The sequence below is a fragment of the Papio anubis genome, chromosome 11, assembly GCF_008728515.1.
Source record: "Papio anubis isolate 15944 chromosome 11, Panubis1.0, whole genome shotgun sequence".
In the NCBI taxonomy this organism is placed as follows: domain Eukaryota; kingdom Metazoa; phylum Chordata; class Mammalia; order Primates; family Cercopithecidae; genus Papio; species Papio anubis.
Window position 1 is genome coordinate 31,692,740 of NC_044986.1, and position 21,728 is coordinate 31,714,467.

The following is a 21,728-nucleotide window of genomic DNA, read 5'->3' on the forward strand; positions in this document are numbered from 1 at the left end:
TCGTTTTGTTGAGTACTCAGGACAATTTAAGTAATTTAAATCTGTTTGGTTGGTTGTCAGAAGGTTAATAACTTGCCTTCTGAGTAATGCATTCTACATTGTGATTTAAAAATAAGAGTGAGCTTCTCTTGAGAGTCTACTTTGTGATAGGAGCACTTCTTAGTCTGTCCTGTCCCAACTTAAATACATTTTTCATCTCCAAAAAAGTTGTGTGCCCCATGTTGGCCAATATATTATATGATTATTTTGGTTTATACATCAGTATATGTTGTTGTTTTGAGACAGTGTCTCACCTTGTCATCCAGGAATGCAATAGCACAAACATGGCTCACTGCAGCCTTGACCTCCCAGTCTCAAGTTATCCTCTTGCATCAGCCCTGCAAGTAGCTGGGACTACAGGTGCAAGCCACCAAGCATCAGCCAATTTTTTTGGTAGAGATGGGGTTTCACCATGTTGCCCAGGCTGATCTCACACTCCTGAGCTCAAGCATTCTGCCTGCCTCAGCCTGCTAAAGTGCTAGGATTACAAGCGTGAGCCACTGTGCCTGGCCAGTGCATGCATTTTTTAGATAGTTCCTTCTTGGGGATAGTTTTTATGCACAGTAAATAACATATTTGGACGCCTACTTGTGATACTTTTTTCTTCCATGTTCTTTCTCTTCTCCTTTTCTAAAATTCTCTACCCCTCTCCACCATACCAAAGTATTCATAGTCCTTTTTTTTTTTTTTTGAGACGGAGTCTTGCTCTTGTTGCCCAGGCTGGAGTGCAGTGAACCAATCTTGGCTCACCACAACCTCCACCTCCCGGGTTCAAGCAATTCTCCTGCCTCACGCCCGGATAATTTTATATTTTCAATAGAGACAGGGTTTCTCCATGTCGGTCAGGCTGGTCTTGAACTCCCGACCTCAGGTGATCTGCCCTCCTCAGCCTCCCAAAGTGCTGGGATTATAGGCATGAGCTGCTGCGCCGGGCCTCATTTTATTCATAGTTTATTTCTATATTTTACCTTCTGCCCTTAGTCACATGGCTGTGTAACAAAAGGCTGGTTTGGTGTTTCCTCGCTTACTTGAGATTACATTGACACTATGCTAGTGATTGAAATGCTGATGTATTGGTGTTCCACATCTGACACTTTTCAGCATACGAACTTTTTAAAATTTGTGGTAAAATATAAATAACATAAAATTTACACATTTTTATGTAAGGAATACATTAACTTAAAATATTTTATGTATTTTAAATGATTTTAGATTTACAGAAAAGTTGCCGAGTTAAAACAGAGTTTCTATATACTCCTTATCCATTTTCTGTATTTGTGAACTCTAAGTAACCATCATGGGTACATTATTATTAATCAGACACCAAACTTTATTCACCAGTTTTTCTGCTAATGTCCTTTTCCTGTTCTAGGATCCAATACCACATAGCATTTAGACTTTTTTTTTTTTTGAGACAGAGTCTCTCACCTGGGCTGGAGCGCAATGGTGCGATCTCGGCTCACTGCAACCTCTGCCTCCCAGTAGCTGGAATTACCACTAGGCCCAGCCAATTTTTGTATTTTTACTAGAGATGGGGTTTCACGATGTTGGCCAGGCTGGTCTCTAACTCCTGACGTGATTCTCCTGCCTTGGCCTCCCAAAGTTCTGGGATTACAGGCTTGAGTGAGCCACCACGCCTGGCCAGACAAACCCTTTTTCCTGCCCAGGCTGGAGTGCAGTGGTGGGATCTCAGCCTACTGCAACCTCTGTCTCTGGGGTTCAAGCAGTTCTCCTTCCTCAGCTTCCCGAGTTGCTGGGACTACAAGTGCACGCCGCCATGCCTGGCTAATTTTTTGTGTTTTTAGTAGATACAGGGTTTTATTTTGTTGCCCAGGCTGGTCACAAACTCCTGAGCTCTGGCAATCTGCCTGCCTCAGCCTCCCAAAGTGCTAGGATTACAGGCATGAACCACCAGTCCCGGCCCAAACTTTTTTTTTTCTTTTTTTTTTTTTTTGAGAGGGCGTCTCACTCTGTAGCCCAGGCTGGAGTGCAGTGGTGCAATCTCGGCTCATTGCAAGCTGCGCCTCCTGGGTTCACGCCGTTCTCCTGCCTCAGCCTCCTGAGTAGCTGGGACTACAGGCACCGGCCAACACGCCCGGCTTATGTTTTGTATTTTTTTTTTTAGTAGAGACGGGGTTTCACTGTGTTAGCTAGCATGGGCTCGATCTCCGGCTCAAACTTTTTAAAAATGAAAACGGTGGCCAGGCACAGTGGCACACACCTGTAATTCTAGCACTTCAGGAGGCCGAGCTAGAAGGATCACTTGAGCCCAGGAATTCGAGACCAGCCCTGACAATATAAATAGGGAAAGAGAGAGTGCGCGCTTGTGCACACGAGAGAGAATGCCTGCCTCTCTCCAGCCTGGGCAACAAGAAGATCCTGTCTCAAAAAAAGTGAAAACGCTTCAGCTAGAATTACAGAATAATCCTGTGTGAGATAACTTACATAGTGACTGGAAGAGTTATTAAGTATTGCTTTCTTGTTGCTGAGTTCTGTAGTTGAGTTAGATTCTAATGCGTAACTATTGTGAAAGTCAAGAGATTCTAATTTTTCCAGAAAATAATGTTGAGTTTCCATGAAGAACAGGAAGTATTGCCAGAAACTTTCCTTGCTAATTTCCCTTCTCTGATAAAGATGGACATTCACAAAAAAGTAACTGACCCAAGTGTGGCCAAAAGCATGATGGCTTGCCTCCTGTCTTCACTGAAGGCTAATGGTGAGTACATATTTGTGGAGTTGGTGGTATTTGGGCAAGATAGGGAAAGAACTATATATTTTTGGATATAAAAGGAAAGAAGTGAATTGTAAATTTATACTGCTTTTCCCACCTTTTATGATTTGGTTTCTGAATTAATAAGTGGTGAAGAATTGCATGTGTATTAATAATTGTGAAATGTTGGCCGGGCGCAGTGGCTCATGCCTGTAAACCCCAGCACTTTGGGAGGCCGAGGCGGGTGGATCACAAGGTCAGGAGATCGAGACCATCTTGGTTAACACGGTGAAACCCCGTCTCTACTAAAAATACAAAAAATTAACCGGGTGTGGTAGCGGGTGCCTGTGGTCCCAGCTACTCGGGAGACTGAGGCAGGAGAATGATGTGAACCCAGGAGGCGGAGCTTGCAGTGAGCCGAGATCACGCCACTGCACTCCAGCCTGGGCAGAGCAGACTCCATCTCAAAAATAAAAAACAAAAATAATAATTGAGAAATGCTGGTTGGGCTTGGTGGCTCATGCTTGTAATCCTAGCACTTCTGGAGGCCGAAGTGCTCCGGGAGGATCACTTGAGTCCAGGAGTTTGAGACTAGCCTGGGCAACGTAGCTGAGACCCCGTCTCTGCCTGATTGAAAAAAAAAATTGAGCTGGGCACGGTGGCTCACGCCTGTATTCCCAGCACTTTGGGAGGCCGAGGTGGGCAGATCACAAGGTCAAGAGATTGAGACTAGCCTGGCCAACGTGGTGAAACCCTGTCTCTACTAAGAGTGGTAGCAGGCACCTGTAATCCCAGCTATTTGGGAGGCTGAGGCAGGAGAATTGCTTGAACCCGGGAGGCTGAGGTTGCAGTGAGCCAAGATGGCGCCACTGCACTCCAACAGTGCAAGACTCTGTCTTGGAAAGAAAAAAAAAAAAGCCGGGTGCAGTGGCCACTCATTATTTAATTTTTTGAATATGAATTTTTTTAATTGTATGAAATGTAGGTGCTGGCTTTGACAAGCCCTGTTTATATTAACTATATCAAAGATGATAGTTTTATATCCATAATTATACTAATTAAGTGACTTATTTATGTTTTGAATATTTGTTTTATTTCTAGGCTCCCGGGGAGCTTTCTGTGAAGTGAGACCAGATGATAAAAGAATTCTGGAATTTTACAGCAAGTTAGGCTGTTTTGAAATTGCAAAAATGGAAGGATTTCCAAAGGATGTGGTTATACTTGGTCGGAGCCTGTGACATTTGTAGGCACTGTGAACTGTCCAAAAGTCTCTTAACTGCACCTTGTGGGTGGCAGTTGAGGTCTTCATACAGTTCAGCCTCTGGAGTGGCAACAGATCAGCCAATTGGATTCGAAACAAAGAAGACTATGTAAAACTCACCCATCACACTTTCAGACTACTCACTGGTTGGAAGAATATAGTATTGCAGCAAATCCTGTATGAAAGAGATGTGGGCTTCCTTTTTGAGTCTTGTGTTAGGTGCTGAGACCTTTTACATGGGCTTATACAGGGAGAGAGTCTTCAATAAATGTAGTCAGCACTATTTTCTGCATCCAGTGTGGTTGCATTTCTCACCTGAGGGTAATCAAAATAACATCTGTCATCTTCCTTGGTTTATTGAGTGAAATGTCTCGGTCTTTGGGGACATGGCAGAGATGAAAAAGATTTAGTGGGTTTCAGAAGTGTCAGGGTGGAGTGATTCCAAGTGGGATGGTTGTGGCATTAGTTTAAGCTGAATAAATAATTTCAATTTGGGGCAGTTATTCTGCTTTTTGTAAAGCCGTGGCCAATTGTCTCCTGTAATGACTTGGTTCAGGCATGTTGTACTTTGTAGGGACAAATGTGCATTTGTTTGTGGCAAAAGCCTACAATTGACAAACTTGTAAATTTCTTTGTATATAAACTAGCTGTAACCTGACTATCCTTTGTGTTTACTGTTTCTGTAAATTTTTTTCCTCTAAAAATGAAAGGGTGTTGGTTCAGAATGGCACTTTGAATAATGTAAACCAGTGAAAAGTGGATTTTCTTTTGTCTTTGGGTTTGGGGTTGTTTTTGTTCTTTTTGAAGTTTTATTTTTAAAGTGCCTCCCACCTAGGCCATGACCATTTGGGGTACGAGAGCCTAATTTTGTAGGACTTAATCTGTTGCAAGGTGCAGTTACTTCTGGAAATTAACCTCAATATTAGGTCAGCATGTGAAATGTTGGATTTGACATTTGTCAGGTAGGGTTCGGGAACTGATTGGTCCCATTTGCCCTCAGGTCAGTTGTTTTTTAATCTCAAGACCTGTTACTACTGATTTTTATTAAATCAGAGTCTTTAATTCTTGCATGTTTGTATCTAATTTCTGAAAGAAAGAATGAGCACACTTTAACCAGGTATTTACAGTTACCTTTTTCCTTTAACCCTTGTGAAAGCTTCATGTATTTTAATTTAGATTCGGTGTTTCTAAGGGTTCTGAGCATGAAGCTGGCAGATAATCTCTGCAGGACTCATTTTTTCATCATGGCTGGCTGATTTCTCCATGGATTCATAACAGTATTTTGTTATCTTGCTTCTCTGCAGTTTTGCATCAGCTGTTTAACTTCGAGCTGAGTGAGGGGAGAGGGGTAAAGAGAAAGAAACTTCAGTCTCTTTCATAGAACTCCACCAGTGTGGGCTTTGACAGCCCTAAAGCATTGTACCTAGTGGTACCTAGTGACTTTCAACCAAGGCCTTTGAGTATGCACTAAGTAGGTGAGAAGAAAAGAGAGAAGGTTTTAAGGTTAGAAACCTTTTAACTGATAGAAGGATATGGTATGTTGTAAAGCTGGAACCAAGTTTGCATTTTTGAGGGCTTGAGATGAAGGGAAGACCCCTACTAGATAGTAAGACAGCTGAATTTTCCTCAGTTTTCTCGTATTTAACAGTAGTGGACAATTCTAGCATTTTGTCTGGAGGATTTCAGAGTTAACCTCATGGAATCAGGATGTTTTAGTAAGTTTACTTTTGGTTTTATCTTGGCTTTTAGTAATCATGTTGGCTGGTCTGGTCACAGGTAACTGTGAAACAGATGTCCTGGTCTTTGCTTTCATCACTCTAGGATCATGAAGTGCTATGCTATTTCCTGGTTATGAATATTAAGGTTGGAATGACATTTTTATTGATTGTTTAGATCAGAGCTCAGTTCCTGTAGAAAACGAACTGTAAAAGACCATGCAAGAGGTAAAATAAAACTTGAAGTGAATGCTTGTCGTGTTGTATTGTGTGAATCTATTTCCTGTCTGCGCCCTACCTTCTCTCCTCTTTCATGCCTCACCTACAAGCAGTATGCCTCCTCTCCACAGCTGTTCCAAGTTAGAGACTGGATCTTGAAGGCAGCCCTCCTACCTCCCATCACTTCCAGATTTTCCTCAGGGCAAGAGCTAAGAAAAGTAGACTGGTTTTTAGCCAAGCCACCCCACCCTCTTGCCACAGTTACAACCTGGGTGTGAAATAGGGCCTGTTGTTTGAGTTTTTGCTATCTATTGGGAAAAAGCATACAGTTGGCCTGATTCTTAAAAGGCGAAAGATGGCGCGAGTAGCGTAAACTGACAATCCAGGGCGCAAAGATAACTTCTGGCTGATTTGGAATTAAAAGCTCAAAAAGCGTGGGTCGGCCAGGAACAGAACACACATGAACTAACTAGTCCTCTGCTAGCAAGTGCCAGCAGCTAAGGCTCAGTGAAGGCATAACAAGTTGCGGGGTCATTGGAGCAGGAAGAGTATCTAGGAGAGGCTTAGCCGAGAGGACACACGTGTTAGGATGGAAATTCCTGAACTGAAAGTCTTTAGGCTCCTCTGCTCTCTTGAGGCAAAGACAATCTGAGTGCATTTCCTTTGCTTGTGGCGGAAAAGCACTGCCCTGAACCCCACCTTTGCTGGGAGGAGGAGTAAGAAGGGTTAACTTTTATATCTATACCTCCTTTAACGAAAGCTTTACCCTGGGTTGGAAGAGTGGGAGACACTCCTCCGACACAGAGCGAGGAGCTTGGGGAAGTGGACACCCTCATAGTCGTGGAAATGAGCAAGGATGTCAACATAAATCCCAAATCCGTTCTTCTGTGATGTTTACTTCCTTTCTCTTCGGTCTTGATACAATACGAGCAGAAGCTGCGGGCTCCGGGTAGGGCTGCGGGGTCTCGGTGCCTTTTCTCCTTCGGGACTGAGCGTCTCCTTTAATGGGCGGGGCCGGAACTGGCCGAGGGTCCCCGGCTTTGTGCGTGTCGGGGGCGGAGTTTGGAGAAGGCCCTTGCAGCATGGCCGCCGGCACTGCAGCTGCCTTGGCGTTTTTGAGTCAGGAGAGCCGAACGCGGGCCGGGGGTGTCGGGGGCCTGCGGGTCCCAGCCCCAGTCACTATGGACAGTTTTTTCTTCGGTATTGGGGAAGGGAGAGGCTGAGGGTGGTACTGGGGCGGTAAGAGGTAGGGATGAGAGGCGGAATGCGGAGGGTTTCACGGCGTGGGTGTGGGCGGAGGGCTGCTTTGCTGTTCCTGGAGGAGAGGGGGCCTCGCACGCACAGCCGAAGGGGGCGGCGAGATCCCTGCCCCAGATGTGTTGGGCGGGGCCCACGGCCGAGCGCCCCAGGTGTTCTGAGAGAAGAGAAGGAGGTGGACGTGTAAATGGCTCGTCCGCCCAAGGTTACACGTGACCGCGGGTTGGTGACATCCCCCACCCCCAGCCCCGTACACACGCTCAGGCATACTCACTGTTATTTCTCCCAGGCTGTGAGCTCTCCGGCCACACCCGCTCCTTCACCTTTAAGGTAGAGGAAGAGGATGATGCGGAGCACGTGCTGGCACTAACCATGGTGAGGGGCGGGGGAGTGGGGTTTTAATAAATAAGCCCAGGCAAGCAATATATGTCTCTACCCAACCCCCGGACCCCCTTTACTTGGAGACACCTCCTCAGCCTAACCCCCCGGCATGGGCGGCTCCCCTGGCCAGGTGAACTGGGACTTCTCAAGCTGGGCAGGTGCTAGGGTAGATGCCTTTACTTGTGGTGTCAGCCCTCGCTTGAGGAGACCCTGAGGCCCTGTGTACCCTTCCCAGCTCTGCCTCACCGAGGGAGCCAAAGACGAGTGTAATGTGGTAGAAGTTGTGGCCCGGAACCATGACCATCAGGAGATCGCAGTCCCTGTGGCCAACCTCAAGCTGTCCTGCCAACCCATGGTGAGTTCCCCAGCTCTACCCTCGTGGTGATGGTGGTGAGGGGGTTGAGGACGTCAGTACTCATTACAGTGTGGGGTGGGCTAGGAGTGGGCCAGGCCTTCATCCTTGTCTTCCTCCCAGCTCAGTCTGGACGACTTCCAGCTCCAACCACCTGTAACCTTCCGCCTGAAGTCGGGCTCTGGCCCTGTGCGGATCACTGGGCGGCACCAGATTGGTGAGAGGAGGAAAGGGCCCTCTCCTTTGCTTCCAGTAGACTCTCCCATCAGGCTTCCCCCACTTCGCACTCCTGCCCCATCCCACCTTCATCTCCCAGTGCAGTCCTGTACAGGTCTGCGTGCCCTTCACGCTGTGCCCTGTGCATGACATGCCCTCTCCTTTCCGTCTACTCAAGCCTACCTCCTCCAAGGAACATGGCCCAGCTTCTCCAGCTCCAGTGATGAAGACTCCTTTGGCTCTTTGTGACCGAGTTCAGGGTCTGAGGTTCTTCCCATTTAACCCATAAGCACTGGGAGGTCAGGGTCCCTGCAAGCCTAGAACCACAGGGCATGAAGAAATGGATGCGGTGTGAAAGTGTCTGGTCTTAACATCCCATCCTTCTACTGCTTGTGTGTCCACCAGTTACGATGAGCAATGATGTTTCTGAGGAGGAGAGCGAGGAAGAAGAAGAAGACAGTGACGAGGAAGAAGCTGAGCTGTGCCCCATCCTTCCTGCCAAAAAGCAGGGGGGCAGGCCCTAGCCCTCCTTGGTGAGTTGCGGGGAGAAGTGCCCAGCACGCTCTTGGAAGGGGCTGGAGAAGCAGTTGAGGGCCTAGGTGCTGATTCCTTGTTTCCTCTTTTCAGGTCAGCTCCATGCGCCATGCACCGCCATGAACCCTGTTCCCCGAGAAGTTTCAAGAATTGTAAATGTTTCTTCTTCCTTGAAGAGGAGAGCTTGGGTGGGGTTTGGGTGGGAGGGACTTGGGTCTTTGGTGCTAGGAGAGGGCCTGTGCTCCACACAGCCCTGGTTTTCTGATCTTGCACCATTCTTGGGGCCTCTCTTCCCACCTGTCTGTGAGGATTAGAAGTTAGTGCCTGAAACTCAGAACTACAGATTTTTAATAGTTTTTACATTTTTGGATAGAGGTTGAAATAAAGTGGTGTGGGGTTTTTGCAGCTCCTGTGTGGCTTCTTCCTGTGCTAGGTGATGTTTCCCTAGGGACCGCCAGGTGGCACTGTGGCAGCACCCAGGGTGGTCCTGGGCCTGGGGGAGGGTGGAGAACTCTGGGATCTTCTACCCTCACGACCCTGGGCTAGGACCAGGGGCCTGGGCCCCAGTTGCCTTGCTGGAAGAGGACCTCCCAACACTCAGCCCGTTTTCAGTCTCTGCAGGTGGGGGAGGGCCATCGCAGGAGGTTATCAGCATCCAAACAAGGGGTCTGGGCCTCTGTCAGCACTCAGGCTGATGGGCAGGGGGCAGATAAGCGGGCTTGGGCAGCCTGAGGAATGTGCATCCCTAGCCGCATGAGGGGCTCCGGCCCAGAGAGGGCCTGTGAGGGCAGGGCGGGACCAGGCTTCGCTCCTCCTTTGAGCCTTGCAGGCCCTCTCTTGAGCAGGGCTGGGACCTTACAGAAACCTGACTCCAGGGGCCAGATGGAGGGGACTAGCCAGATTGGGTGACAGGGAAACCAGAATCCGGGTGGCCTGGCATATGGGGGCAGAAAAGGGCCCCTGGGAATTGGCCTCCTGGACTAAGGGGTTCTTGTCCCCCACACCCCGTGGGGTCTGGGGGTCTCTGGTGCCTGGAATCAGGTAGTTTTGGCACTTGGCTGTCTTTGTGCCAGGAAGAAGGGACACACCTGATTTGAGGATGAGTGTGTGTGACCAGCTCTGGGGTCAGCAGTTCAGCAGCTGTGTAGGTGGCGGGGGGGGGGGGGATTGTCAATGCCCACAAACAAACAAACAAACAAAACATTGCCTCCCGATACAGCCTGGGGCCACAAAGGCTGAGGATAGACAGAGAACAGGGCCTGATGGGGGTCAGGCCAACTCCCATCCCCAGCCTCTGGGCAAGGGGGAGGGGCTCCGGGATATCATGGGCTGGTGGTTCTGGGGCAGGTGAGGTCAGCTTTGAAGACCTTGCGTCCTCAGTACCTACCCGCACGCTTTTCAGCGCACCCCTAGTGAAGGAGATTCTCCCTGAGCCCGTGGTGAGGAACTAGGGGTCCAATTTCCAGCCTCCCTCTTCCTCAAGTTGAGGACAAAGGGAGATGACGCCCGTCTGTGTTGCGGTGATCTGGGTCGCAGGCGCCTTTCTCCGCTCCAGGACGACTCTTTTAAAAATGCTTCCCTGGGGAACCCAGCGGAGGGGCGGCCTGGCTGGAAACCATGGGTCTCGCTGCGGAGCGCGGTCGGCAGGCAGAGGGAAGGCCGGGCTGGCGCCCTCTGGCGGGCGAGGTAGAAGCCGCTCGTGGTCATACCGCTTCCCTGGCCTCTAGAGGCTCCGGGCGGGCGCCCTAGGGCCGGGGCCTGCGAGTCCCGCCAGTGCTCTGGGCGGCCGAATCTTGGGCAGAAGCCGGGGGAATGCCATTGAGGCTTGCTTGCATGCGTGCATACGTTCATTCATTCATTCAAACGACTCGAGTTGGAGCGGGGAAGTCGGGCTGCGGCCCTCACTCCTCTTTCCCTTCCTTCCTCCTTTTGGCCCCAGCCTCCAAAGGCCTCGGCACGTGCGTGGCAGGAGGAGCGGGAGACTGGCTGAGTGCCTCGCAGAGTCCTCTCTCCGGGGAGGCCTCCCTAGCTGACCCATCTACACCCTGCGCGGCGCCGCCCCAATATTTACCCCACCCACCCCCCGCGATGGCACTGATCGCTCCGTGCATTCTTTCCCGGTTTTCCGGGTCGGTCTCCCGGTGGGAGCGGGCCAGCGCCGAGCACGCTCCTGCCCGCAGTGGGGGCCCAATCCACATCTGCCTCTCGGCCCAGGAGTATCTTGGCCGGTTGGGGCGCCCTGCGGACACAGCTGGGCATGGTTTATTCCTCTCTCCACGCCCCCGCCTCTCCTCGAGCCCTCTTCTCTGCCCTTCAGCGCACAGTAGGAGCGCTGCCGGCTCACTGTGACCTCACAGCCCTGGGGGATGAAGGCATATGCCGGGGTTTGCCGACTGCTGGAGGAAGGGCAGGCTCCTATTTGGGGGCCGAGGGAGACGACTCCCAGACAGCGGCCGAAGTGCTTAACGTAGTCTAGGCGATTTGCATTTGAACGGTCGGCTGTGAGTCCGCGGCGCTTTCAACGCCCGGCGCAGGAAGCGCGCGTCGGAGCAAGCTGCGGTCTCCGGCGGGTGTGGATTGGAGGGGCCAGGGGCTGGGCTGGGATCGAGGGGTGCGTTTGGAAATAGGCTGAAGGAGTGTGTCTGGGTGCCGGCAAGGGCGTGTCTGCGGAGACGGGCCGTGTGTTGCCGAAGAGTGTGTGTTTGTGTTTGCAGGTGAGGGAGTTTGTGTCTGTGCGTGTGTGTGTTTGTGTTTGCGGAGTGTGGGGGCGGCCGGGAAAGGTGGCTGGGCTGTCACTCAGCGATCAGGTTGACAGGCGCTCCCTCATCTGGGCCGGGGAGCTCTGATTGCAGATTCGAGGAAACAAAATAGCAATTGTAATTACCCGGCTTTGATAAGATAAAGGAGGGAGGGAGCTGGCCGGGAGGCGGGTGAGCCAGCGAGGGAGGGAGCGGCCTGCGGGGGCCCGGCGGGATATTTGCATCTGTCAGTCATGGGGCGTGCCGGGGCAGAGCCAGGTGCTTGCTCATGGGGTGCCTCCATCTGCTTCTCTCCCCCAGAGAAAGGGACTTTTGGGGATATGAGAATTTCAACGAACTAGGTGAAGGTCCACTTCTCAGGAGGGTCCCCAAATCCAAATGTAAAGGAATCCTGGTCCAGTACAGACTCCCTGGCAGAGGCTGGGACAGGACTGAAACTTGACCTCAGACCCTTCAGATCCCAGGACGCCCATCTTCTTTCTCTGGGGCAGAGGAAGAAGGGTGGCTGAAGACCACTGAGGGTCAGCCCAGGGCCTCAGAATCTTCTGGGGGTTCCACAGCGGGAGCTGAATGCTGGTCTCAGCCAGGGGCTCTGCCCCTACCCCCGTTCCAGGGAGGGGCAGGTACCCAGAGTTACTCTGGCTGTGACCCCAGGACCATGCAAACACTGTTGGATGGGTGGATCACCCTCACCCCTGCCTGGGGCCTACTCCCTGCTCTGCTCATCTCACTGAAGTTCAGAGAGTCCATGGTGGGAGAAAGCCCGTTTTTTACAGGAAGTGCCTGTCCCCTGTCCCCATCTCTCCATTCAATCATTTGTTCATCAATATACACAACTAAACAGCCTGAGGGCCTACTATGTACAGGGATGAGGGTAAGACCACAAGCAAACAGACATCACCCTTGCCCACTTGAAGCAGTGCAGAGAGGGAAAGAGACCCACTCAACAAATTGTGACTCAGGCCTTAACACAGAGCACAGGGGAGGCAAGGGCTGGCCTGGGCTGTGGCCACTTGTGTCCACCTGACTTGTCTCCACCTGATGGGCCCACCTCCCCATGGGCTTTAGAGGAGACAGTGCCTGCCAAGCCTGTAGCAGATACAAGTGCTCACTTACTGGTGGTGTTGCTGGTGATAATCTGTTGGGAGGGGGTGAAGGCAGGTCTTCCTGGGAAAGTTGCAAATAGGCTGAAGTCTGAAGACCCAGCCACTTTCCCCATCATTCATTCTTTCATTCAATGAACTTTTAACTGCAGAACAGCTCTGCCCAGCTTTGTGCCTTGAACTGTGATTTCTGAGCTCTTAAGACATGGTCCTTGCCACAAGGTCTGTGTGGGCAAGAGCCCAGTGAACAGACTCCTGGAGGAAGATGGCAGGTGTGCTCTGGAAGTCTACTTCTCTGAGGAGAGATAAAATCTTGGAACACACCCTCTGTTTTCCCATCTCTCCATTGCTCACTGTTTGCATTTATGGCTGGTAGTTGGAAAGATGGGGCACAGGGAAAGGTGGGACACAGAGGAGGGAGGGAGGCAGGGCCTGGCTGTGAGGCTGGACTAGGGCTGCTGCTAATTTTGGCCTAATGGCTTCCTGGGACCACAGGAAACCCTCCAGCCCTACCCCCAGGGGAATGCAGGGTCAGTGGGGAAGGGAAGTTGTGGGCGAAGGCAGCAGCCTGGTAGGGCATCACCTGCTCCTCACAGGGCACCTGTCCCAGGTCATCTCTGCCCACCCAGGCTGCTCCCACAGAAGCAGCGTGGGGGCTCAGGGTTTCCCAAAATCTCAGGGGGGAAGCCACAAGGTGAGGGGCTAGGAAAGGCTTAGACAAGTGCCTACCTTCTCCCATGCCCCAGGCCCAGCTGACCAGCCCCTGCCTAGAATGCAGTAGGTGTGTAAATATCTGTGAAATGAAAAACAAATGGGGCTTTGAGGGGGAAAGGGTTGGGTGGCCTGGATGGAAGTCCCTTCCCCCAGGAAAAGCTACTGAGAACAGTTATTTTTGCCCCTGCTGCCTGCTGGGGTAGGGGGACAGTGGGTCCTGCCAGGGACCTTTGGACTCTATCTTCCACACAGGTGGTTCGGGGTGCTCCTCAAGCCTCAGGCTAGTGTGTGTGTGTGGCGAGGGGCACAGGGAAAGGGGTGACGGTGATAATGCGGGGGAGGGGGAGGCATTTCTGGTTCCCAGGGCCTCCTTGGGAGACTGAACGAGACTGGAGAGACCAACAGGACCGGGCACGCGGCAGAAACAGGGGAGTGGGGTCCGGGTGGCACCGGCACGCACTGCGCTAGGGCCGGGTGCGCAGCCATTCGCCGCACGGTTAGCGGCCGCTCCCAGGGGGCAGTCCTGGCGGGACACACAGTAGGTGGCTCGGAGACTGCTATGTAGCCGGCGGCAGGAGCTGCTGGGCCCCGAGGTGGAGACCCAGCCCCACCGGACTGGGGCGCGCCGGGCGGTCAGGGAATCCCTGGCCCGGGGTCTCCTGGCCCGCAGAGCCCGCAGCCCCAGGCGCCCCCATCCCCGCGCGCCCGGGCCCGGAGAGCGCGCGAGGGCACAGGCTGCGGATAGGGGGAGGCGCCCAGACCGGCCGCCCCTGCCCCTACCGCGGGTCCCCAGACCCCTCCCCTAGCCTAGACCCCCAATCCCGGACCCGTCGGCCGCCCCGCCCCGGCCGCCCCGCCCCCGCCCCGGGCTGCATCCAGGCCCCAGTTCCCAGCCGGGGGCTGCGGGCTCCCGCCGCCCGCCCCGCGCTCCCCCCTCGCGCCCGGTGCGGCGCCCCCCGCCCCCACCCCTCCCACCTCCCCACCCACCCCGCCAGCCCGTGACCCTCCCGCCCGCTCCGGCACCGGAGCAGCCAGCGGCCACCGGCTCCGGCAGCGGCGCACAGCGACTCGGTGCGGCTCGGCGAGCACGACATTCCACGGGACCCGCGGAGCCGCGTCGTGGTCGCCGCCGGCCTCCCGCACCCGCACCCTCTCCGCCCGCGCCCTGCTCCGTGCGTCCCCCCGCGGCCGCCCACGGGACGGCGTGACCCGCCGGGCTTTTGGTGCCCCGGGGCCGCGCGCCATGGGCAGCCCCCGCTCCGCGCTGAGCTGCCTGTGAGTACCGCGCCGCCCTGCCCCGCCGCCCGCCCGCCGCGCCCCTCGCCTCACCCGCGCCTCTCTCTCCCGCCCGCTTTTGTCTCCCACAGGCTGTTGCACTTGCTGGTCCTCTGCCTCCAAGCCCAGGTGAGGAGGGGTGCGCGGAGGAGGGGGCCGGGCGGGCTGGCTGGAGACCCGGGTGGGCAGCGCCGGTCGGGGGCACTGGGACTGACTCTGCGGCCGGCGCCGGAGGGCTGAGGGCACTTTAGAAACCCAGCCCCGAGCCACCCTGAGGAGGAAGCTGAGGCACAGAGAGGTAGCACCCCGCCAGAGGTCACACAGCGAGTGAGTTGCCAGGATAGAAGCGAAGGTCTCGGAGCCCAGCACTGTCCCCCATGTATCCTCGCCGGCTGGGGGCACAGGGAACACTCAGCCGCCGAGGAAGGGGGCAGCCGGGGCCAGGAGATGGATGTTCGATGCCAGGGGAAGCCGGGTGACTACAGCAGAGATCCTCTCCACGCCCCTCGGGGGAGGCTTGTGGCCGGTTTGGCCCAACGATCGTGTGCCCAGGTCCCCTGCACTCTCAACATTTGCTCCGTATATTTGTCTTTATAAATGTCAGGGGTCGGGGAGCGCTGTCTCCCTACTTAAAAGCGCCCTGCTCCTCTAGGAAGGCCCGGGCGGGGGCCCTGCGCTGGGCAGGGAGCTCGCTTCCCTGTTCCGGGCTGGCCGGGAGCCCCAGGGTGTCTCCCAACAGGTGGGTCCAGCTTTTCCCCGGGGCTTGTTTATCCTGGGCTGGGTCTGCCCGATTTGCCTGGGTGGGGGATGGTGGCCTGGGCTGGCATGTTGGAGGAAACCCCAGCACCTGCTGGTGGCTTCGGGCAGTGAGGGGGACGCAGGGTGATGGGGCCACTCGGGCCCCTGGGCGGAGTAGCATTATAATGGCGTATTGTGTATTTTTCAATTTCCTAAAGGTAACTGTTCAGTCCTCACCTAATTTTACACAGCATGTGAGGGAGCAGAGCCTGGTGACGGATCAGCTCAGCCGCCGCCTCATCCGGACCTACCAGCTCTACAGCCGCACCAGCGGGAAGCACGTGCAGGTCCTGGCCAACAAGCGCATCAACGCCATGGCAGAGGACGGCGACCCCTTCGGTAAGGCGCGCTGAAGGTAGCTTGTGGGATGAGCGGCGCCTGCACCGCCAGTCCCAACTGCACTGACAGGGGGCCTGCAGGGTCCCCAGCTCAGAAGGGAAGGAGTTAAGGCAGAAAGGTGTCTTGAGGGTCAGCTGGGGAAGAGAGGGCTAGGGAAGGGACCTCGGGGAATACTTGGCCACAGGTGCCCCCTTCCCTGCCCAGCAAATGAATGAATCTAGGAATCTCCCTTTACACGTCCCCACTTCATACACTCCTCCCCAGCTGCAGGTGGAGGCAGGGGGTTCAGGGGGAGGGGGCTGAGGTTTAAGGGAAGCGCTTGAAAGAGGATATGTCGCCAGGGCCCACAAAAGGAGAGTGGGAAAGAGAAGGGAGAGAAATCCCCTCAACTCTCCCAGTTGGAAAAGGGGTTTGCTGGGAACCTTTAAATACTTTGATCAGAAGGGTCAATTACAGGTGGAAACTGGGCTTGGAAGGGGCTCTCCCTGCTTCACTCCCCGGGGAACCCAGGCGGCTGGGGCAGGGCTCCCGGCTCCCTGTGGGGTGGCCAGTACGGAGAGCTACTGCCGGCAGAGAAGCTGAGGACTGATTGATTTCTAAAACATTCAATATTCCTGCCTTGAAACGGGGCCAATTTCCAGAGTCCTGGATGTACCAAGAGAAAAGCAAACCCTCTGGGCGGCTGGTGTTGTTTTTAGAGAGCGATTATTGTGAGTTTAAAAACCTTTAAATAATGACCACGTTAAACAAGCATGAAAGGAGAGGGGAAGACTCTATTAAAAAGTAATAAAAAGGTGAGGCATTTTAAGAGCTAAGAAGAAAAATGAAGAATGATATAAAACAGAAAAAGAACGAGCTTTTTTTCAGATGTGGAGTTTGAAAGGAGTTGCAAGTCTGTAAATGTTAAAAAAGAGGTTCAAGATTGTTCTCTCTGAATCTCTGGAGAGACCCCCGCGTCTGGCAGAGCGATTAAAACTCTTCTTACTTTCACCTTTTTTAACATTTCCTGAATACTTTCTCCTCTTCTTGAGCCAGTTTGGGGGATCGAGTATGTCTCGCTGCATTTTTTCTGCATCGACGTAGCTGACTTCCCTTCAAAGCTGGAGGAGGAGACATAATTTTCCTGGGATAAATCTGTCACTGGGGTGGAAGAATAGGTTTGAAAATGTTAAGCTTTCCAAAAGCCCGGTCGGGAGAGCTGCCGTAAACTGCAGCCCCAGCTCTCCAGATCCGAGCAGATTCAACCGACCTGGGAGAGAGGGGGATCTCTGGGGTGGGGGTGGGGGCAGCCTGCCTGGTGGCCGAGCCCCCCTGCTGGGCTGGCAGAGCAGGCCTACCGTCCCTTTGTCCCTCCAAATTGGCTGCTTGCTGCCCTTCTCAGCTTCTAAGGAGAGGAGACGAAGGCCTGGCTCTTCCAGAGTTTGCTCTATCAGAGCAAATGGCCCAGCATCCTTGGATTTTGGGGAGAAAGCAGAAGCCAAGCTGATGTGGGGGAATTCATCTTCAGACATCAGAGGAAGTCTGATGCCCACTTCTCTCCTTGGCCATCTAAGAGGTTTCCCACCTTCCCTAGTCCCTGCCCCACAGCAGGATAGGAGCTGGGGGCCTAAGAACAGAGGCTCAGGGTATTCAGCCAGGACTGGAGGAGTCTGGGGAGAATAGCAGAGAGGTCTCAATGGCTTCTTTATCGGCCCCAGGAAGATGCAGAGGCACCTACTTCATCCCTGCCTGCTGCATCTGGCCAGAGTCCGCAGAGTGGCATCCTCTCACTCATCTAGTCAGCATCCTTCCTGGCCCTTAAAAACAGCTGCCTCTTGCTGTGGAAGGCAGAGCAGGAAAGGGATGAGCAGACTGGCTAGGTCCAGGAGGAGGTGGGTGGGCAGGGAAGTGACAGCTGCATTTCCCTGCTGACTTGGGGCCAAACTGGGGGCTTGGCCACTGGGTCCCAGCACTGCACCTGTGTAAAGAGGGGGACGTTACAGGCTGAGCAGTGATGACTGACTTGCTGACCTCAGTGCCCCCAACCCCTGCCATGGGTTTCAGGGACAGAGGAGGTGCCATGTGTCAATGTAGGCTAAGTCCAACAATTGGCTTTCTCAAGGAGTAGAGAGGCTGGGCTCTGTGGCAGGGAGAGCAGGAGAGCCAGCACCTTCTGTCCCTTCCCAAACAGTGAAGTCAACCTCACTACTTTCTTGGGGACAGCCTATAAGAGAGGATTGCATAGAGAGGTGAACGGGACAGGCTTCTGTGGCAACTTGGCTGTCTAAGGGGAGGGTAGTGGGGAAGGAGGCATAGAATTCAGCCCTGCCTCCTGGCCTCCAGACTAAGAGGCCAGCGGGCATGATTCTCCCTCCTCCTCACCCACAGAAGATATTTGGTCACTGGGCTGAGAAGCCCAGCTGTGATGAGGCTGAAAGAGAAAAGGCGATTGAGTTGATTTCTAGACACTGGGGGTGGGGACCCTGGTGACTGGGAAACCACAGGGAAGAGGCAGGATCCTCATGGCAGGTGTCTGAGATTCTGGGAAAGCAGCCTGCTCTGGGCTATGTGTTTAGGGAGAGCTGTCCCCATCCCTAGCACCTTCTCAGCAGAGCAGAGCCTGGTGATGTTGGGGGTGGTGAAAGCTGTGAGTAAGAACCCAAAGTGGCAGAAACAGGAGACAATGCTTTTATCTTTGGCCTTGGGACTGGAGGTCACCACTGCACCCAAATGTTTGTAATGACCTGTGAGGCACGTGCACATGATATTCGGAGTTGGAAGGATCCTCGGAGATCTTTTGATTAGCCATGGAACTCTGATTCAATTAAATTTTACTTAGAGCCTCAATCTAAGAGATTTAAAAAGAGGGTGGAAGGAATGGCACTTCAGCCTTTTCAATTTGATGTTCCCAAGACCTCTCTTGAGAACCCAGTTTGAAAACCATAATCCCGTCCACTGCCCTCTTTAAATCCAGGGCTGGGGCCTGAGGTCCAGAAAAGCACCTTGCCCTTTCTCCGGGTTATATAGCCTGTTAGCAGCTGGGCTGGAGCTGGAGTCCATGTTTTGGGTTCCTGGTCTTTGGAGCAGTTGCTGCTGGGCTGTGACAAGTGTGTGGGCCAGCTGGGGTCAGGGATCTGCCAATAACCAGCCTCCTACCTTCTCTGACAGCAAAGCTCATCGTGGAGACGGACACCTTTGGAAGCAGAGTTCGAGTCCGAGGAGCCGAGACGGGCCTCTACATCTGCATGAACAAGAAGGGGAAGCTGATCGCCAAGGTGAGGCTCCAGCAGGCAGGCGGGGTCCGCAGGACCTGGGGAGTGGCTTGGGCTGGCTGGACTCCTCCAGGACGGTCCTGTGCTCTGATCCTAACAAGGTAGGCAGAGGGCCACAGGGCCGTCTTGGGGTTACCTCATGATTGGGTGCAGGGGTGAGGGAGAAGGAAGCTGTTTGAGAGATGAAAACTATAAAAGGCAAAGGAGGAAGAATGAAGGCTAGGGAAGGGGCTGGGGGGGGTTGGTAAATTCCATATATCTTTTTAACAAATCGCCAAATTGCTTTGCTATTATGTCCAATTACATGGTACCAGCATTTGGAATGTTCAGTAAGCCGCAGGCCCAGCCCCTCGGCCGAGCTCTGCAATGGTTCCATTAGTCACGGCTCCTCTCCAGCCTCAAGCTCCCCGCTTCCTAGGCTTCTGGGGCTGGGGTCTCAGTGTCTCCTCCCAGGCCTCCCCTCCCCCATAGGGTGGCTGCCCTGGGGCCAGGGAGCCGAAGTCCTGAGGGGGTGAGAGGGGCAGGTGGGGAGATGGGTGGCCAGACTGGTGGGCAGGAGGCCAGAGCAGGCAGGCTCTGGGCCCCTCTCTCTGCCTCTCTGCATTGGGGCCCAGCCCCTCCATAGACAGCCATGTGTCACTGCTGCCTGGGAGGACAGGAAGTTGCCGGGTGGGCTGCGGGTTGTGAGGGATTAGAGAGCGGGTGCCCAGGCAGGGGGTGGGGCTGCAGCTCCTGCCCACCTCGCCATCTGCTGGGGTGCCCACCTGCTGTCTGGGGCCGCTCACCCTCTGCCTCTGCTGGGGGGGCTCTGTAACATGGTGTCTGGCCCCCCTACCTGCAGAGCAACGGCAAAGGCAAGGACTGCGTCTTCACAGAGATTGTGCTGGAGAATAACTACACCGCGCTGCAGAATGCCAAGTACGAGGGATGGTACATGGCCTTCACTCGCAAGGGCCGGCCCCGCAAGGGCTCCAAGACGCGGCAGCACCAGCGCGAGGTCCACTTCATGAAGCGGCTGCCCCGGGGTCACCACACCACCGAGCAGAGCCTGCGCTTCGAGTTCCTCAACTACCCGCCCTTCACGCGCAGCCTGCGCGGCAGCCAGAGGACTTGGGCCCCTGAGCCCCGATAGGTGCTACCTGGCCCTCCCCACAACGCCAGACCACAGACAGGCTCATCCTGTAGGGCGCCCAAAACTCAAGCAAGATGACCTCTGCGCTGCTGCAGGCTGGGGAGGTGCTGGGGGAGCCCTGGGTTCCGGTTGTTGATACTGTTTGCTGTTGGGTTTTTGCTGTTGTTTTTTTTTTTTTAACAAAAGAGAGGCTCTATTTTTGTATTCCACTTGGCTGTGGTGTCTGTCTTCTTAACTCTCAGAAAGCCCCATTAGTGGCCTAGACTGGGATTCCGGCTGGGGGTCTGCGGGGGTGGGGGGCTTTCTCTGGTCTGTGCTGCTGAGGCCCCAGTACCTGCAGGGCCCGCTGGCCGGGCAGCCAGGGACTCCACTGCACCCCCAGGTGGGGCAGGGAGGAAAGGACTGTGACACAGGCCAGTCCTCTTAGAAGTGGGTATCAGACTGGTGGCTATTAAATGATTGAAATATTTATTTAACTTGCATATTAAAAATATGTGCTGGAGAGTGAGTCCTGCCCAGGTCAGCCCCTTCCCCTAACCTTGCCCCAGCTGGTGGGCAGCTGGGAGATACAAATGACCAGGCACCAGCTCTGACCGCAGCCTCCCTCCAGCCTAAGGACCCCTGCCTGTCAACCATCCCCATCACTGTCACTTGAGGGGTTTTCCTGAAAGGACAGAAGCAGAGAGAGGGGCAAGAAGAGGCTCTTAGCTAGTCCTTGGAGCTCTCAGATGTGTACCTCCTTGCACTTCACAGGGGCCATTGCTAACACTTCCCCAGGCCACCTCAGGGCCGGAAATAATGGATGTGCTAGGACCAGAGCTGTAATCATAGATTTAATCATCTTAAAAAATGCCTCTCTGAGTGCCTAGGTCCATGTGGGAGACCGATTGGAGATTCCAGAACTTGTTCTTTCTGAGACTCAGGCTGCAGAAAATAAAAGAGAAGAGCAACGGCCAGGGTCCAAGGTGGGGGCACATTGGAGGGGGACCACCAAGACTGGTGTTGACAATTGTCATGTGGGACAAGTGTTAACTTTGGGTGATCTGGTGAGATAGCTGTGGGCAGAAAGCACTGAGCTCCAGTGCTGCAAGGAGCCTGGGGAACTGTCTTCCAGGAAGAGGCTTCCTGCCTCGGAGGATGGGCCTGGCGGGAGAGGAGCTGGGCACCGGATGGCACCAGAAGGGAAGCTCATAGGCCCAGAGCAGAACTAAAGGCAGTCATGGCCTTGGGGAGAAGCAGGAGGCCGTGTGTGGAGGGAGAGAGGGCTGCTGTGGGAGTGGAGGAGCAGGTCATGGTATGGTTAGAGAAGGGAATGAGCAAGGGTGCAGGTGTGTGTTTGCGTGTGGATTGGTGAGACCGGTGTCCCGCGACACGGAGGAAGAACCCAGGCCCCACAGCAGTTTCCTGAGTGCAGAGCTGGCCCAGCCTTCATCATTGAGGCCTCCCATTGGGGCTGCTCCTGCTGCCTTCCTTGTTGATGCCCTGGGCTGGTCCCACAGTCCAGCTACTGAGCCAGTCTAGAAACCTCGCTCCTCTAGGGCTCTGTCCATTGGCATTTCCTGGGGCAGGGAGCAACCCAAGTCTTCCTCCCAGAGTTTCAGGCCCAAGTCCCGGGCTTAGCCCACCCCGGCAGATCAGGAATTTCGAGGCTTAGCGGGAAGCCTGGCAGTAGA

The 21,728-nt window shown here is 54.1% G+C and overlaps 3 protein-coding genes across 8 annotated transcripts in view; all 3 read left to right on the forward strand.

Moving 5' to 3' along the window:
• The window catches only part of OGA (O-GlcNAcase), a 35,504-nt gene extending 29,524 nt beyond the window's left edge, over positions 1–5,980 (forward strand). For 5 of the 6 annotated variants that reach the window (XM_021943611.2, XM_021943609.2, XM_003904159.3 and 2 more), the window contains 2 exons: positions 2,596–2,755; positions 3,851–5,980. In XM_021943611.2, the coding sequence (XP_021799303.1) occupies positions 2,596–2,755; positions 3,851–3,987 (297 nt within the window). In that variant the 3' untranslated portion in view covers positions 3,988–5,980. The remainder of the gene's footprint in view (positions 1–2,595; positions 2,756–3,850) is intronic. The other variant, XM_021943608.2, reaches the window with a different exon arrangement.
• A 1,010-nt stretch (positions 5,981–6,990) lies between these two features.
• On the forward strand, positions 6,991–9,089 carry NPM3 (nucleophosmin/nucleoplasmin 3). The gene is made up of 6 exons (XM_003904167.5): positions 6,991–7,144; positions 7,491–7,576; positions 7,818–7,937; positions 8,058–8,151; positions 8,556–8,683; positions 8,778–9,089. The coding sequence occupies exons 1-5, from the start codon at positions 7,027–7,029 to the stop codon at positions 8,672–8,674; spliced, it is 537 nt and encodes a 178-aa protein (XP_003904216.1). The 5' UTR covers positions 6,991–7,026; the 3' UTR covers positions 8,675–8,683; positions 8,778–9,089.
• Positions 9,090–14,503: 5,414 nt separating this feature from the next.
• FGF8 (fibroblast growth factor 8) lies at positions 14,504–20,242 on the forward strand. The gene is made up of 6 exons (XM_031651918.1): positions 14,504–14,535; positions 14,628–14,664; positions 15,188–15,274; positions 15,492–15,672; positions 18,820–18,926; positions 19,765–20,242. The coding sequence occupies exons 1-6, from the start codon at positions 14,504–14,506 to the stop codon at positions 20,053–20,055; spliced, it is 735 nt and encodes a 244-aa protein (XP_031507778.1). The 3' UTR covers positions 20,056–20,242.
• Positions 20,243–21,728: the final 1,486 nt, after the last annotated feature.